The sequence below is a fragment of the Bubalus bubalis genome, chromosome 12, assembly GCF_019923935.1.
Source record: "Bubalus bubalis isolate 160015118507 breed Murrah chromosome 12, NDDB_SH_1, whole genome shotgun sequence".
Classification (NCBI taxonomy): domain Eukaryota; kingdom Metazoa; phylum Chordata; class Mammalia; order Artiodactyla; family Bovidae; genus Bubalus; species Bubalus bubalis.
Window position 1 is genome coordinate 82,655,519 of NC_059168.1, and position 16,909 is coordinate 82,672,427.

Consider the following 16,909-nt stretch of genomic DNA (forward strand, 5'->3'; position numbering starts at 1 on the left):
TTTCGCATCCTCCAAGGAACTAAAGTGTTGCTGAGTTTTCCAATTTTTAAACATTTTTTAACTTTTGTTTTTAGATAATTTTAAGCTCACATTCAGTCAGTCAGTTCAGTCGCTCAGTCGTGTCCAACTCTTTGCGACCCCGTGAATTGCAGCACGCCCGGCCTCCTGTCCATCACCAACTCCCGGAGTTCACTGAGACGCACGTCCATCGAGTCGGTGATGCCATCCAGCCATCTCATCCTCTGTCGTCCCCTTCTCCTCCTGCCCCCAATCCCTCCCAGCATCAGAGTCTTTTCCAATGAGTCAACTCTTCGCATGAGGTGGCCAAAGTACTGGAGCTTCAGCTTTAGCATCATTCCTTCCAAAGAAATCCCAGGGCTGATCTTACATGACTTTAGTATCCTTATAACCAGGACATTAGCAGAGATACGATCTCTGGACCTTATGCAGATTCCACAGTTTTAAGTGCCCTTGTGTGTCTGTGTGTGTCCATGTGTGAAGTTCTGTGCAGTATTGTCACATGGAGATTCATGTGACCACAGTGAAGGCTGCTCATCTCTTCTCCATCTCTGTAATTTTGCTGTTTCAAGAATATGATATACATGAAGAGAAATTACTGTGATTTATCACTGCTGTCCCAGCACCATTGAAAAGTCATGTTACCCTTTTCTAAGGGAAGAGTTTCATTGGGCCTTTTTGCAGGGCTCCTGTCAAGCTATTTTACATCATACTTGGTTTTGTAGTGAAAAATACAACGTGAAAGATACTGGTTTTCTTCTTTTGTGTTTATTTTGCTATTCACTCTGCCCATTAGTGGGCGACCCTGAGTTCATCAGTAACTTGTTTCTCCCTTAATGGTTGTTGGCAATAGTTTCTGTTGATACTAAAAGGAAAAAAAAAAACATTGTTTTCAGAGAAACTCCTCTGATGGGTGTCAGTCATTCTTGCACAGTGCATGGATCCAGGAGAAAAAATGCACCCCCTCCCCCCATTGCTGATAGTGTGTATTTGTCATAATATACTGACAGCTTTATAGGGGTTTATGTTTCAAAGGATGATGCTTAAATGCTGATGCCAGAGACAGGGGGGTTTCTCCTCCAATAGCGGTGTTCACTTCTCTAAGCTAACCTCTGGTGTTTGGCATGTCCTACTTACCAATGGCCAACAGCCTCTTACCCTGGGCCAGAAATAGAAAGACCTTCTTACGGATTATATCATTGGTGAATAATTAAAACCCCGGTATGGTCCATACTGTCAAATCACCCACTCCATCAGCCTCAGTGAGATTTAGAGCTTACTTTCAAAACCTTTTTTCTCCAAGAAGGATATGCCGTGATGATGTGTTTAAATCTCCTCTCAGGGATATTTTCTACTGGGTGGAAGTCTCTTGACTCATTTCATCAAAGTAAGCAGGTCTGTGTTTATAATAGCTCCGTGGACTACAACATCTTCCAATTCATAATTCCACACTTACGGTGGCCTTACTGCTTCCTCCTCTTCAGGGCTGCTCGTACCTCTGTCCCCACCTCACATCGCAGGGACTGGCCTGGACCACGTACCTATTAAAAGAATCATTCATGGAAGTCTGTAGGACCTTTGGCACCTAATTAAGTGTTTCTCCCTGATGCTAGTAATAGCTGTCTTCCAGTACCAACTGTGCTGGATGTTATTAAAGGCCCTTCCTCACTTCCCCTTTTTAATAATCCTCTGGGAAGATACCATTCTGGTTTCACAGATGAAAACACTGGAACTCAGGGGTCATACAGCCAGCAAGCAGCCAGAGCTGAAACTGAAGCCCTAAATCCAGCATTCAGCACCTGTGTTTAATCACACTGCTGCTTTTGACCTAACTGGTAGACTCTCTTATATTGGAAAAAGGTTATCTCTAGAGAAGTAGACTCGCTGAAGCATCTTGAACCATATAATATCAGCACTGAAAACAGTAGTACAGAGCCGGTCTGACAGCTTGCCTGGTACAGCGCTTCCTCTTTCAAATTCCCCAAGTCACTAGGCCCTGATGGAGCCCGACTAGGGTGGAGCCGACCAGTCCTAGGTGCCCTGTGTCATGTTTAAAACCCTCACAAAAGAGCACCTCCAGAATGAAGGATCCTTTGAGTGTTTGGCCCTCAGTCCTGCCCAGTGGAGTTGTTTCCATATCGCAGTCCTTCATGTTTTTAATAAATGTGATTCTTATCCCTGTGATTTTGCTGTGAAGGCACCAGACATCACCCATAGTGACCAGTGTCTCGGTTGGAGGGAGAACTTTAAAGGTTCTCAGGAAAGCAGGCTTGGGTTAACATATTTACAGTCGGCCCTTGGACAGCACAAGGGTTAATCTAGGTATTAGTTAGACTTGGCCCTCCATCTCCAAGATTCCTCTGCATCCGTGGTTTCCACCGTCCAGGGACTAATGTAACGTCCAGGCAGTGATGTAATGTTTCCTACTGAAAAAAAAAAACATCCCGCCTAAGTGGCCCAGGGCTGTTGAAACTCACGTTGTTTAAGGGCCAACTGTGAAGCCTTGCTTTCTTCGTTCCCCCTTTAATTCAATCCAGATTTCCACCAAGGCCCTCCCTGGTGAGCATCCGTGCTACCATCGCGTTCCCACGATGTTTCCTTCTCTGCTGAAGTCAGGGGCACACACGGCCCTCCCGACCTTGGCATGCAGTGATAACAAGGACCTTGGGCTGGGCTCTGGACTACCCTGTTTGGACTTTGGTCCACAAAGTCCTTCTTGGGCTTTGGCCCTAACGTCAGTGGTCTTCTTCTAAGCATATCCAAACCAAGTTAGGCTGAAGCGATCCAGTCATGCGGAGAAGAATCAAGCAACTAATTTCCTGTATATCTTACAGATGCCAGTTGATGTTAAACCAGTCTCTTTACAATCACTGTTCTTTCGCCTCTTTTAGTCTCAGAATTTCGGGCATATATCTACTTATTTCTAACCCAAACATAATCCAAACATGTTACTTTCACCCATCATCCTTCATTCTCAGCTGGTGGTTAGTCTTCTTGATGAAGGAAGCTCTGCTACTGCATATCTCCCAATATTCTCAGCTGGTTGCCTCTAGCAACAGGCAGCTCACTCCCTATGGGTTAACCTGTGAGGTTTCTAGACAGCTCTGAGGGGTGGCTGACCAACTTGGTGCGAACAGACGTATAAAGTACCCATTGTGCACAGCCTGATACTGTGTGCGGGAGTGAGGAATGGGTAGGACATTTGTAAAGATGAAATACCACCGCTCTGTGTAGAGGAATTGTGTCAAGGGGACACTGACATATGAAACAATAACACAAGAAACTAAGGAGGATAAAAAGGGGGCAAGTATAAAAGTGTGGAACGGGCCAAACTCAGGGCCCCAGAATGGGTCACTGAAGTGACCAAGCTTGGATCATCCTCAAAGGTTCTCTCCCGCTGTCAGATCCTAAGTCAGAGGACTGTCTGGATTTTGGCTCCAGAAGAGGCACACTGCTCATCCCAGGCCAGGAGTGGGGCTGAGGGTATTCCAAGAAACGAAGTCTGAATGGCCTGCAAGTCAATACAGAAAACAAAAATTTATTTGCGGGCATTTTTCTTATTCTAGGAATATACTCGTGTTGCCCTTTTATTTTTCTGTACTTTCAGTTGGTATATTTAATAACTCTTGCTAGTAATAGTGTTCTTTCCTGAAGTAAACAGGGAAATTATATCAAATAATCTTCTTTAAAGCAATTGAAATGAGGTCCTGCATGCATTATGCTACTGGGATTTCAGCTTCCCTCATTACTGTAATTACTCTTAGCTTCGTATAGATCCATAAAATCAAAGATTTAATTCAGAGAAGGTTCATTACCTATTGTTGAAACAGGAATTAAGCAGATAACATTTTAATGGCTTGGAAGACAGAAGTGCTTTATGCTTTAATAGATTTTTTTTCCCCCCAAGATCAGCAAAGTTTCTTTTAGTCTCAAAAATTAATCACCAACCAAAAAAAAAAATTTTCACTGATAGAGAAGACAAGCCTTTTACTCATTTTGTGAAGTGTGTAAGCCCTTCTCCTTCTGCTTTATTCCTGACTTGTGTGACTGTAGTAACTCCAGCCATTTTCTGAACTTAAACTCTGCACCAGGCATTGTGCCGGGCACTTAAACACACAGATCTACCCCCGTCTGTTGTCTGTATTTCACGTGTGGAAACTGGGGCCCTGAGAGATTGTCCTCAACAAGGTCACACATCTATTTAGCTGAAAATCCAGGATTGGAAATTGGTCTCTAACCCAGAAGCCTCTCTGCCTTCTTTTCACAAGACAGCTCCTTCTCACTCCCATTCAAAGCTATTTGATCAGAGGAATTAAATCAGCTAATCCTCCTGGGCTTCTTTCATATTTATTTCAAACATCCAACTGACTGCCGAACTGACAAAATATATTTTCTTCCCCAAGCCCTAAAAGCATCAATCAAGCCAATGTCAGGGATGTGTGATTCTCCCCAGACCATATACCAAAGTGATTCCTGATCAATTAAAAACTTAGATATTTTTTAAATCAGAAAATTATATATATATATATAAACACAGACATACACATACCATATCCTTCCAGGAAGTATAACTTCCAAGCTTTAAACCAATAGGAAAAGAGTCATAAAGGAACACATCCTTTCCTGATAATATACAAGTGTAGAACTCCTACAAGACTACAAATAACCAAATAGAATTGCAAACACTAGATTAGAATGTCTGTTATAACTAAAATCAAGGTTAAAGTTACAAAAGAATTCTTCACACGTGTACAGTGACGTTGAAATTCCAATAAATGAGTAAAAGATTTGACCCTTCCCATAGGAAAAAATAAAAATGACAGGAAATGTATGGGGAAAATTCATTCTTGCTAATAAACAAATTCAAATGAAAGCATCTTTGAGATACCGATACATATCTCCTCTAAATTAGCAAAGTAATTTTCTTTTCAAAGTAATAACATCCAAAGCTGGGAAGTTTATAGTGAAACTGGCACACCCCTCCCCTGATAGCAGCATTGTGCGCTGGACGGTCCACATCACCGCGTCGCTGCTTTCCTCTCGTACCTGCCGCCAGAAGATGTTGTGGATGCTTTGCCCCTTGTAGTGGTCTGCTTGGACTGCCATAACAAAGTGCCACAGAGCAGACAACATTTAAATATTAGAAATGTGTTTTCTCACAATGCTGGAGGCACAGCACCCGAGATCCCAGGAGCCGGCAGGATTGATTTATTCTGAGGCCTCTCTCCATGGCTTGCACATGCTGCCTTCTCCCTGCATCCTCACGTGCCTTCCTCTCAGCTTGCGTGTCTGTCCTCTTCTCTTCTTGTAAAGATACCAATCAGATTGGACTAGGATTCATCCCCATGACGCAGATGGCTCGTTGACCTTATTTACCTCTATAAAGGCCTTGTCTCCAAATGCAGTCATGTCCTGATGTCTTGGAGGTTAGGACCGCAACACATGAGTTTGAGGGGATATAGAGATGATTGGATGGCATCACCAACTCAATGGACATGAGTTTGAGCAAACTCCAGGAGACAGTGGAGGACAGGGAAGCCTGGCGTGCTGCAGTTCATGGTGTCACAGAGTCGGGCACAACTTAGTGACTGAACAGCAACAACATGTTCATCCCATAAGACCCCAGCCATACCTCTCCTAATAAATTATCCTAAGGGGCTTTCTTGACTGCTCAGTTGGTAAAGAATCTTCCTGCAGTCCAGGAGACCCGGTTTCAATCCCTGGATTGGAAAGATCCCCTGGAATCGGAAATGGCAACCCACTCCAGTATTCTTGCCTGGAAGATCCTATGGACAGAGGAGCCTGGTGGGCTACAGTCCAAGGGGTGGCAAAGAGTTGAACATGACTTAGTGACTAAACCACCAAGGAGATAATTCAAATAAAGAAAGTATATGTGCAAAAATCATTCATTTTTAGTGTTTCATAATCTCAGGCAACTAAAGGAAATCAGTCCTGAATACTCACTGGAAGGACTGATGCTGAAGCTGAAGCTCCAATACTTCGGCCACCTGATGCCAAGAACTGACTCATTGGAAAAGACCCTGATGCTGGGAAAGATTGAAGGTGGGAAGAGAAGGGGACGATAGAGGATGAGATGGTTGGATGGCATCACCGACTCAATGGACATGAGTTTGAGTAAGTTCTGGAAGTTGGTGATGGACAGGGAGGCCTGGCGTGCTGAAGTCCGTGGGGTCTCAAAGAGTCAAACGCGACTGGGTGATTGAACTGAACTGATGTATAGTAGGAGAAGTTAAATAACTTGTTCAATAGACTATATTGTAGCCATTAAATTTTTTTGGAATGAAAACTATGAAATATTTTTTAATAATTCTCAACATATGAAAAAAGTAGGATACAAATATCACACGACTTGACTGGACAAATATATCAGCATGTGGATAATCAGTGGAGAGAAAAGGTAGATAAAGTCGTGTCCTTGAGGTGATCCTGATATAGAAGACTTTTTGTGTTTTAAGATGGTTTCCAGCTTTTTCTTTTCATTTCAAAAAGAAAAATAGGTTAGAAGAGCAGTACTAACTGGTAAGACAGTACCAGGCTTCTGTGGGTAGGTACCACCAGATTTTTAGTGCCATAAGTTGGAATTTGGTCACAAACAAGGAAAATGAAGACAAGTTAAGGCTTGACAAATTAATGTAGCAGCTCTGACATGTGGCAGTGATGCCGGGAACTCTATTGCACTGAGAGGAAGGAGCCAGGCTGGCCTCAGTGCCCCCAAGGCAGGAGGCTTGGTGTGTGTAGAGGAGCCTGTCTTGACTGCTGGTGACCTTGGCCAATGCTTTCCTTCTCTGCCCGTTAGGCTCCTCTTGTTTAAAATGTGGGTGTTGGAATGGGTCCTTAGAAAAGCCGTCTCTTTCTTTATTCTTTCGTTCTCTGTTTTGGCCCACATGTGTAAATAAACATCTATGCAGTCTTTTCCTTGCACATGACAATTATCAAGGATACTCTGGCCATGCATACATCCTACAAAGAGCCAGAATCGGGGAGAAAGTCAAAGAAAGGAAATAGCATCAGCCACTTTGTTTCTCCAGCATTTGTTTATGAGAAGCCAAATCAGAATCTCCCCCTCACCTTCCCCTGGCCGCCACCCCGGCTCACAGGAGGTCAGCAGTTTCTGCCTCTCTTTAGGGAACCTCTGAGCACGCAAAGGCCAAAGGCGGAACATCCGAGTTCACGGCCATGACTTCAGCCATACGTTTTCTCATCCAGGATTGTAGATAGAGAGCTTTTGGGGTTGGGGGGTGGACACCCACCGTGCCCCAGCTCCTACCCTGCCCTGGGACGGGGCAGCTATCCCCAAGGCACATCGAGTGGGACAGTCCAGTTTTCAGGATGTCCTCGTGCTGGAGAGAAGCAGACAGAAGAGAGGGGGTCAGAGGGGCAGCAGCCGCCGGCGTTGACAAAACCCCTGTCTCTCCTTCGAGGTGGAAAAATCCATCATTCCCTTTATAGGAGCCTGAATTTCAGGCCCACAAAGGGAGGGTTCATGAGTCAACAGAAAGAATAATAAAGGTGTCCTAGCCTTGAAGACTTACTCAGGGCAGCACAGAAAGTATCAGCCTGCAGTGTTTGGACTCGAGCCTTTTATCCATGTGTTTTATCAAAAACATTTGCCTGTAGCATCCTGGCACACGCTGTGCTTCCTCCTGGACAGTTAGGTGGAAGGCTTCTTTATTTTTAAGGGTGAATCAAAACAACAGCACGCACAGTGAGTCAGCTGCCCGCTCACATGTGTGTGTGCAAGTGTGTGCTTGCACGAGTGTGTTTGGAGGCAGCGGAGTGCAGTGAAAGCATGTGAGCTTTGGGGTTACTCACCCATTCACACATTCGTTCCACAAATCCTGCTGAGTTCCTGCCACAAGGCCCACGCTGTTCTAGGCGGGGTAGGTGGGGCCTGTGGGGTCCACAGAGGAGACAGCATCCCTGCTCTGGGGGAGCTCGTGGCCTGGGAGAGGGGGGACACATGGTAACCCGTGAACCCATCAGAGAGGAGGGCTTCTGGTCCAGCTCACCACGGGCCCACCACATGACACGTGATGCCTGACTGTGACCTCGCTGAGCCCCAGCGTGTGCATCTGTCGGGTGAGATCGGAGCCGTCTTACTGTGACCTCGCTGAGCCCCAGCGTGTGCATCTGTCGGGTGAGATCGGAGCCGTCTTAAGGAGATGTTGTGAGGCTTAGAGAGAAGGTGCCTCACTCAGCGGCATGTGGAGGGGTCTCAGGATGCAGCTGGCATGGTGATGGGATTCGGGTCCCGATTCCCCACTTATGAAGCAAAAGAGAGAGGGAAAGGAAACACACAGAGCTCATAAACAGCCCACAGGTGGCGGGTGGAAGCCTCTTGTGCTCCCTTCAGCAGATACACTAGTCTTGTCCCAGCTGCTTTTGCTACCACCTCTGAAAAGACAAATAAACAAAAAATGCAAAATTGAGTTCCCCCTCTGTCTTTCGGAGTCCGAGGTGAGCGAGTGGAGTGTAAGTGTTGATGGAAGGGAGAGGCTGAAGAAGGGAAGCCCAGGCTTTGCCAGACTCTCAGTGCCGAGGCCAGAGCCTCCTCCTGCCGTGTACACGTGCACTGCACAAAAATGTGACAGGCTTCAGTGGCGGGGGCTCAGCCAGTCATTCGGCACAGGTTGATTACACTGGATGCGGAAATGAAAGACAGGTAAAAGCCTCTGTGCCCTGTAGAAGCTCCCAGTGCAGCAGGGGAGACGGACGGACCGGTCACTGTAGCCCAGCCCCAAGAGGGAAGAGGGGTGTGTGCGGCGTCGAGTGTGGAGGGAGCAGGGATCGGCTTGGATCAGATGTAGGGGAGACGTAACCCAGAAGGCGACACTGGCGCTGACATTTATGTGGGGCTTGGAGAATTGCATGGACTGTATAGTTCATGGGGCCACAAAGAGTCGGACACGACTGAGTGACTTTCAGTTTCACTGGAAGGATCACAGGGGCTAAGGTGGGTGCCATCTGCTAGTGGGCAAACTCTTATTCTCAGGATTTCTGTTACTCTCTTCCTTCCAGCCAGTAGACACCTCTGACCTCATCTTCAGCAGCCTTGCCTCCTTGTCAGGGAACACGAAGCACAAGCCCATGGTGTTCAGTTACGTAACAGAGTTGGTCTAAACAGGACAAAACTGGCTTTGAAATGCCACATTATCTCCACAGTTCCTACAACCAAAACTATTAAGAGTACACAGTGATATGAGGAGACGCTGCCTTTGAAGCTGTTTTTTAAAAATGTATATTTTGTACTGGAGTGTAGCCAGTTAACACTGTTAGTTTCAGGTGGGCAGCAGAGGAACTCAGCCACATGTGCACATGTATCCAGCCGCCCCCAAACTCCTCTCCCATCCGGGCTGCCACTTAACACTGAGCAGAGTTCCCTGTGTGAAGCTCTGCTTTTTTTTTTTAATGTAAATGAGAGGCTCTGATTTTTGATCTTTTTGATTAGTGTTCACTTGACTCCTTACGAAAACATGGATGGTAATATAAAACAGAAAAATATAAGCTGAGTGTCAAAGCCGTGGAAAGCCATACATAGACCAAGAAGACCAGGGGAAAAAATACAGAGACTATGCTACCAAAAGGGGGCAGAAAACTTGTTTTAAAAAAAAAAGAAAAAGGTGAGTTTGGGTCTAAGCTTCCGAGAGGCTTAAGCAAGAGCAGCTTTTAAATACCTCCTGTTGGTTATCCTATTTACACCAGTGGGGCTGACGGATATACCTTCTCAATGGAGCAGAAAAAAAGGTTTTCCTGGTCTGAAAAGAATTGTTTTCACAGGGATCTACATAAAGGAGAGGGTTAAGGTTAAAGAACATGGACCGTGGTGAGGCACAAATGAAATGGTAAATGTGCTTATTAAAAAGTTCAGGCTTTGAAGTCCAGACTGACCTAAATTCAGATTCTCGGTCCGCAGTTTACTGACCACGACATTAAGCAAAATTCTTACCCATCAATATCCTGATCTGTAAAAAGTGCGCCCTTTATCAGGTTGAGCTCGGGGGAACTCAATGAAGCAAGACGTGTCTGATGTGTGGTACAGTTTCTGACACGCAGCATGGTAGCCGTCAGAGTGATTCCAGGGGGAGCCGCTCTTGGTTCATGGCCGTGTCTTATGTGAAAAGGAAACCAGGTCTGTCATCTCATGTGTGCGATCTTAGAGATGCTTGTGGCCTGGGTTTCTTTTCAAAGTAGGCACTTCTCACCAGGGTAGAGCGGACTCTGCGGGCAGAAGCAGAAAGGCAACACATTGCAAACCAGCGGGGAGGGCTGTGTCTGCTGGTGAGGGGGTCAGCCACGCCACTCTGACGTCCGCCCATCTTTTTTCTCGAAGGTGAATGATTCAAACTGTGACCAGGAACTTCTTTCCCTGCTCCTGGATGCCAAGCTCTTGGTGAAGTGCCTCTCCACTCCCTTCTACCCACGTCTCGTTGAGCACCTGCTGGCCAGCCCCCAGCGTGGGCGCTGGGACCCTGAGGAGCTGGCCCGGCAGCTGTGGGAGGCCGGCCATGAGGCTGAAGCCGGCTCACTCCTCCTGGCTGCGCGGGGCACCCATCGGGCCCTGAGGACCTTCAGCACGGCCCTGGGTGCAGCTCAGCACTGGGTGTGAGCACGCCTGTCCACGCCCACCTCCGTCACCTCCCTGAGGAGAGCCTCCGGAGCCCAGTGCTGTCCCCAGAGGCGACTCGTGTACTCATTGATGGTTCTCTGGTGGTTCCAAAGAATTGCAAATAAAGCTGTATATAAATGATGAGCAAGTTGCCATTTCTTGAACTGTCTTTTTTCTTTCTTCTATTAGTTACCCTGCTTTCTTACTAGGAGAGACTTGACTCTTGACCCTTCTTTTTTTTTTTTTTTTGGAACCATCTCTTCTGGTGGTGGTGGTTTAGTTGCTAAGTCATGTCCGACTCTTGCAACCCCATGGACTGTAGCCTGCCAGGCTCCTCTGTCCATGGGATTCTCCAGGCGAGAATACTGGAGTGGGTTGCCATTTCCTTCACCATCTCTTCTGGTAGAGGACAATTAATGCAATGTCAAAAACTGCAGTCCAGGCAGTTGGCTGTGGTGGTGGTGGAAGCGGAGAGCGTGGGGAGTGGCCAGTGGTTGGAACACGTCCTGGACGGAGGAAGCTTGGACCTAACCTCTCAAGTTAGTTACTCGACTTTGGGCTCCCTCTCGGAGCTTTAGTCAGTCCTGTGGACAGTGAGGGTTGTGCTGTGTATCTCTCGGGGTTGTTGAGTGTCACGTGGGGCTCTGTCAGATATTTGGCAGGAGCCCAGGAAGCCTTACATCCCCTCTCCCCACTTAGTCGTGTAGATGAGCTGTGACTTGAAGAGCCCAGGCGGATGATCAATACCAGCACCCGAGACCTCCAAACCTATCAATATCACCATAGAAGCTGACAGGTCTGCAGGTCTATACAACTTCTGTGACTGGTGGGTGGGCTGATGGAGCCAGTTGTACACTTCCTGCCAGGACTGGCTGTCCACGAGCCACTAACACAGCCAGCCATAGCAAGGGCGTGGATAGCAACACCCCTGGGAAGACCCATCACAGAAGCGGGGTTCCCTGCACAGAACGGTAAGGACCCCAATGCATAACTCGCTGGTACTCGCTTCCCTGCAGAAGTGTGTGCCTGAAGGTGAAGGTTCTGGCTGGAAGTCCTGAGCTGAGCTCTTGGGAAAGTCATACCAGATTCCAGCCACAGCGACAACCCAGGCAGCAGTTGGTGGGGAGCAAACTCCGTGACTGAAGGTCCATCAGAGGGTCCGTCGGATGCACACTGGTCTTTACCTCAACCCCCAGGAAGTATTCAGAGGGAGAGAAGGGTGGCTGTGCATTCATGGAATGTTTAGAGAGGTAGATAATGTCATCTAGTACAATCCTTTATTACAATGAACACTTTTTAATTAGTTTAAGGAATGTGGAAAGGCTCCCTCTGGTCAGTTTCCACATTGCCCTGTCAGAGCCAGCAGGTTTGTGGTTGTGTTATGTGGTTGTGTTTTTCATTGTGCATCATTGATGTGTGGCATATTGGGCAGCCCAGTCTCCACCTTTTCCCCCACACTCTCACCAGTGCCACACACACACCTGGTTGAGTCTACCTTCTGTATAAGAGTAACTTCACTTCACCTTCACATATTGTCCTCATCACCACCACGATCATCATCATCATCACCATGATCATCACCACCATCCTCGTCTTTGCCGTCATATCATCATCACCATCCTCATTGACTTCACCTCATTTCTGCTCCTATGGGTGTAGCTCCAGTCCTCTGATAGGAAAAAGCTCTTGTCATCTTTGAAGACATATTGACATAATAGCTCACTCTGCTGACTTCTGACCAGTTGTCTGTTCCAGGATTGAGTTCCTCACCTGAACCTTCAGCAGCACCTGGAATTTGGGAGTGGCTTGCACAAGTCTGTTCTTAGAAAAAGGCTGAGCAGAATTCTCCCAGATTAGATAACATCTGTCCAGACTGAACACACAAGGTCACAGAGGTCTTCCTAGAACTGTGGTGGCCCTAACTATACAGTTGATGTTAATCAAGCCACTGCTAGGAAGCATACCTACTGGCAGTTTGGGTTTCTTCTAACCTTACAGCTGACTTCCATCTTTTCAGGTGATTAAAAACAAAGTGAGCAGTATTCTGAGATAGCATATTAGTCCCTCTTAGTGGAATCCATCCAGAGATGTTTTCCTTCTAATTGCAGAATTAGGGGGAGAAGGCAATGGCAACCCACTCCAGTGATCTTGCCTGGCAAATCCCATGGATGGAGGAGCCTGGTGGGCTGCAGTCCATGCTAAGGGTTGGACATGACTGAGCGACTTCACTTTCACTTTTCACTTTCATGCATTGGAGAAGGAAACGGCAACCCACTCCAATGTTCTTGCCTGGAGAATCCCAGGGACAGGAGAGCATGGTGGGCTGCTGTGTCTGGGGTCGCACAGAGTCGGGCACGACTGAAGCGACTTAGCAGCAGCAGCAGGATTAGAGGGCTTAGATGTCAGTATAGCATCCTGACATCATAAATTAATAAGCTGAGGCCCAGCAGGCCCCGGGACAATGGTGAGTGTGGGTCTCAACGTCCCAGCCACCACCCTGAAATGCTAATGAGTAAGGGATTCCCTCGAATAAACTAGGTTGCTCCAATTGACTCATGTCCTCACATATCAGAAACCAAATTTCCAAGATTTTAGCACTTTCCGTGGGGAAAAAAAAAAGCAAATCATTCCAGTTTCATGTTAATTGCATAAATACTCTAGAAGACTGAGTTGGCCTCTAGAATGTTCTGTTGGTATTTAGACATTTGCCATAAAGGTTAGATAAAGAAGTAAGTTAATATGTTGTCTTTCTTATTATAAAGCAGATGCCCCAGACCTTTCTTTTTTAAAACAGCAAGAAAGGGCTTCCCTGGCCCTCCCTCACTCACGCTCAGACTCCAAGGCCTTGCTTCCATGGAAAATGGACGCAAGAGGGAGAGGAGTCGGGAAGGAGCTTTGGTGTCCATGGCCTAGGCGTGGATGCTGTGGTTCTTCAGACAAGCTGCGCACTGTCTCTCAGCCTCATTTCCTCGTGCATGAGGAGGGCCGATCGTGCCTTTCCCAGTATTTGCAGTTCAGCAAGGCAGTGCCGCTGCAGCGCAGCCACCCAGCGTGCCCATCGCCTGCTGGAGCCCCGCCCACCAAGGGCCTCCTCTTCGATCATGAGAATTTCAGCTGGAGAAATTCTCACACCGACACACACTGCAAGCTTTATGAAGTTCTCTCACTCCTTTCATCCTCATGACAGCCGTATAAGGAAATAAGGTCAAGAGAGGGTAAGCGATTTGCCCAAGGACACAAAGCTTATAAGGAATGGAACCACGATGTGATCTTAGGTCACCTGACTCTGAACCCAGCCCTTGGCCGCGATGCTGTATTAAGTGTATCAGCACCCGTCCTCACAGCTCTTTGGACTTCCCTGGTGGCTCAGACGGTAAAGCATCTGCCTACAATGTGGGAGACCTGGGTTTGATCCCTGGGTCAGGAAGATCCCTCGGAGAAGGAAATAGCACCCCACTCCAGTACTCTTGCCTGGAAAATCCCATGGACGGAGGAGCCTGGTGGGCTTCAGTCCATGGGGTCACAGAGAGTCAGACACGACTGAGTGACTTCACTTCACTTTCTTTCACAGCTGTTTTGGTCCTCGGCCGGCAAACCTGGGCGCATTTCCTGCAGGACGTGAGTGACACTAGGCTGTCTTCTCCACCCTCCCTTCCAATCCTGCACTGCTGATATGGCGGCCCAGGGCACTGTGAACTATCAAGCCTTCACATGCCCAGCCCTCTGAGAGGTGGGACATACTTCTTCCCTCTTCTCGAGAGCCTGAGTCCTGAAATGGAGACTCCCCCCACTTCTCCCAGAAGACCACAGGGGCTTCATTCAAGCCTTCCCTAGTAGTCCAGATTTCCCAGAAGGTGCAGGAGGTTTGACCACCATGAACATTCTCTGTAAACAGCCTGGCATCACCCAACTCACCTGCAGGGAGGACACAGGACATGTCAAGGACTTGTAGTGTTAACACCCAGTGGTTGCCAATCAGGACTGCACATTAGAATCACCCGGGGAGAATAAATCAGGCACTGAGTCCCCACCCCTAACCGTGACCAATTATATTAGAACATCTAAGGGTGAGACCCACATGATGTTAACCACAGCCCATAGAGGGGGCAGGATTTATGTCTTTGGCTTCTCATCTCATTGGCCATGTCTCTGGCCCCTTTCTCCAGGCCAGCCCCATTCTGGAAGGCTCGGCTGGACGAGAGGAGGAGGAGGCTGGAGTTCTTGGGTTGGGAGTGACCAGTCAAGACTGGTTCTTTTCCACCCGCTCACCTGGTCCTCACCTGCAGGTGAACAGGAGCAATTTAAGAGAGAAGTGAAAAGGCCCATCACTTATTTAATCAGCAGCTAAATTAAGAGCTGGAGTTGAGGTGGTTCCTTGTGTCTGTTCATGACAAGCTCTGCGAGGAGAGGCATGCTAGGTTCTAGATGGCAGAGGCCCTAGTGAAGCCAGGATTAAACCAAGAAAGAGAATGAGCTGGTGCACTTGCTGGGCTTAACCCGGGAGTCCCCGCCATGAATGGAATCTGGGAGTCCAACTTACAGGGCAGCAGCTGCCCCAGTTCAAGCATCCTTGGCATACGTGTGGACCATGCCCTCTCCTGGTTTGATTCCTGGTGGAGGACTGCTGCTTTGTAATTCCCGGTTTATTAAATGCCTGGGGTGGGGTGGGACTTAGGCCCTCCCACTCTTCCTGCCCAAATTCCATCTTCCCTGGACAGCACATCATCTCCTTTCATTCTGAGAACAACTCTGGGGTGGATGGTATTAGCCCCAAACTGGCAGTTGAGGAAACTGAGGCACAGAGAGGTTAAGACCCCAGCTTGTGAGTGGGAGAGCTCCCCGGAGCCATGATGTTGCTGGTGCTCCGGGTGAACTTGGCCCTCCAGGGGTGTCAGGGATGTGGACAGGCAACCCCCTGCACCCACCCCAAACCCAACATTCCCCCACCCTGATCCCGGTACCCCTTCTGAACCTCTTCTCAGGGGTGGAGGCATCCAGGCCCCAGGAGCAGTGATGGAAAATCCTGGAGAGAAGGGCGCTGTGGTTGCTGCCACACCAAACCGAGGTCTCTAGTTTCCGACAGTGTGGGACGTGGGGGACACATGCATGCTATTGGCAGAGGACAGCTCAGAGCGAGGGGAGGGGCTGTAACTAACCTCAGAAAGGACGGGGTCTGAGGGCCTCTGGGAACTCCGGGGGTCTAGGGACTCAGACACTCCTCGAGTCCCTCCGTCATTTCTTACCAACAGTCCCCTGGGCCCCTGCCTGCTGTTTCACTCCCTGCTCTTACAGATGGGCCTTCTTCACATGGCAGAGCTCCTGGGCTTCGTGTCTGGGCCCCCCAAGAGGGAACCTCCCTGCCCCCCACCTCAGGTGGATGGGGACAGGCTCTGGCTGGGTCAGTGCCACGGAGGGCAGGCTCTGATACCAGCAGGAGAGGTGGTGGGGACCTCTGGCCTGGAGGCCACCCTCAGATCTTCAGTCAGCCACAGAGAACAGGTCGCTGGAAGCCTCAAGAAGGGGACAGGGAGGTCTGTGCAGCAGAGACCACCTCCTCCAGTTAGGGGTCTGCCACGGGGCAGCCTGTGCAGAGGGAAGGACAGATGGGGGCGCAGCCCCAGCTCCACTATCTTCTAGCTGGGTCACCTGCTGGGGTCTGGAACTGTGTCTGTTGCTGGCATTAGGTGGCTTCTCACACCCCAACCCCTCCCTCACTTTTAGACTTGCAGAAAAAGAAGGAAAAACAGCCCCACCCCACCCTCACCCCCCTTGGCTTTGCCATTCCTTTCAGGAGCACCTGCAGGAGTTGCCATGGTGATGAGATCCCACAGCCCTGGTCCTCAGCCCCCTGGGGTTATTAGCTCCTGTCTGTCTGTTAACCATGGCACTGTGAGTTGTAGGGGCCAGAGAGTTTGCCAGAAAAGGGTAATTGCTATAGAAGTTCAGGATTCCCAGTCCCAGAGGCGACTGGAGCTGGTCTGTCCCAGGGGATGGAGGTTACTGGGATCAGCGCTGTTGCTCAGGCCCTCGGCTCACGGGGGATGACCTTGCAGGGTGGATGCAGGAAGGTCCTGACAGACTCCTGGCTTTTCCCCAGGCTCTGTTCCGGCCACCTGGGTGTGTAGAGTGACGGGGACTGTGCACCAGGAGGGGGACCATTTCTATTCTATTTCCTCACAGTTTGCATGGCATATCCTCAGCCTTGGGTTCTCAAAACAACAGTGCAAGGTACGTGCCGTTAAGCTCATCTTACAGATGAAGAAA

The 16,909-nt window shown here is 48.5% G+C and overlaps 1 protein-coding gene across 3 annotated transcripts in view; it reads left to right on the plus strand.

Annotated features, from left to right (window-relative positions):
* Window positions 1–10,789, plus strand: part of NBAS (NBAS subunit of NRZ tethering complex) — a 331,354-nt gene extending 320,565 nt beyond the window's left edge. For all 3 annotated transcript variants that reach the window (XM_044926228.2, XM_025261541.3, XM_044926229.2), the window contains one exon: window positions 10,370–10,789. In XM_044926228.2, coding sequence (XP_044782163.2) covers window positions 10,370–10,645 — 276 coding nt within the window. In that variant the 3' untranslated portion in view covers window positions 10,646–10,789. The remainder of the gene's footprint in view (window positions 1–10,369) is intronic.
* The last annotated feature ends 6,120 nt before the right edge of the window (window positions 10,790–16,909 follow it).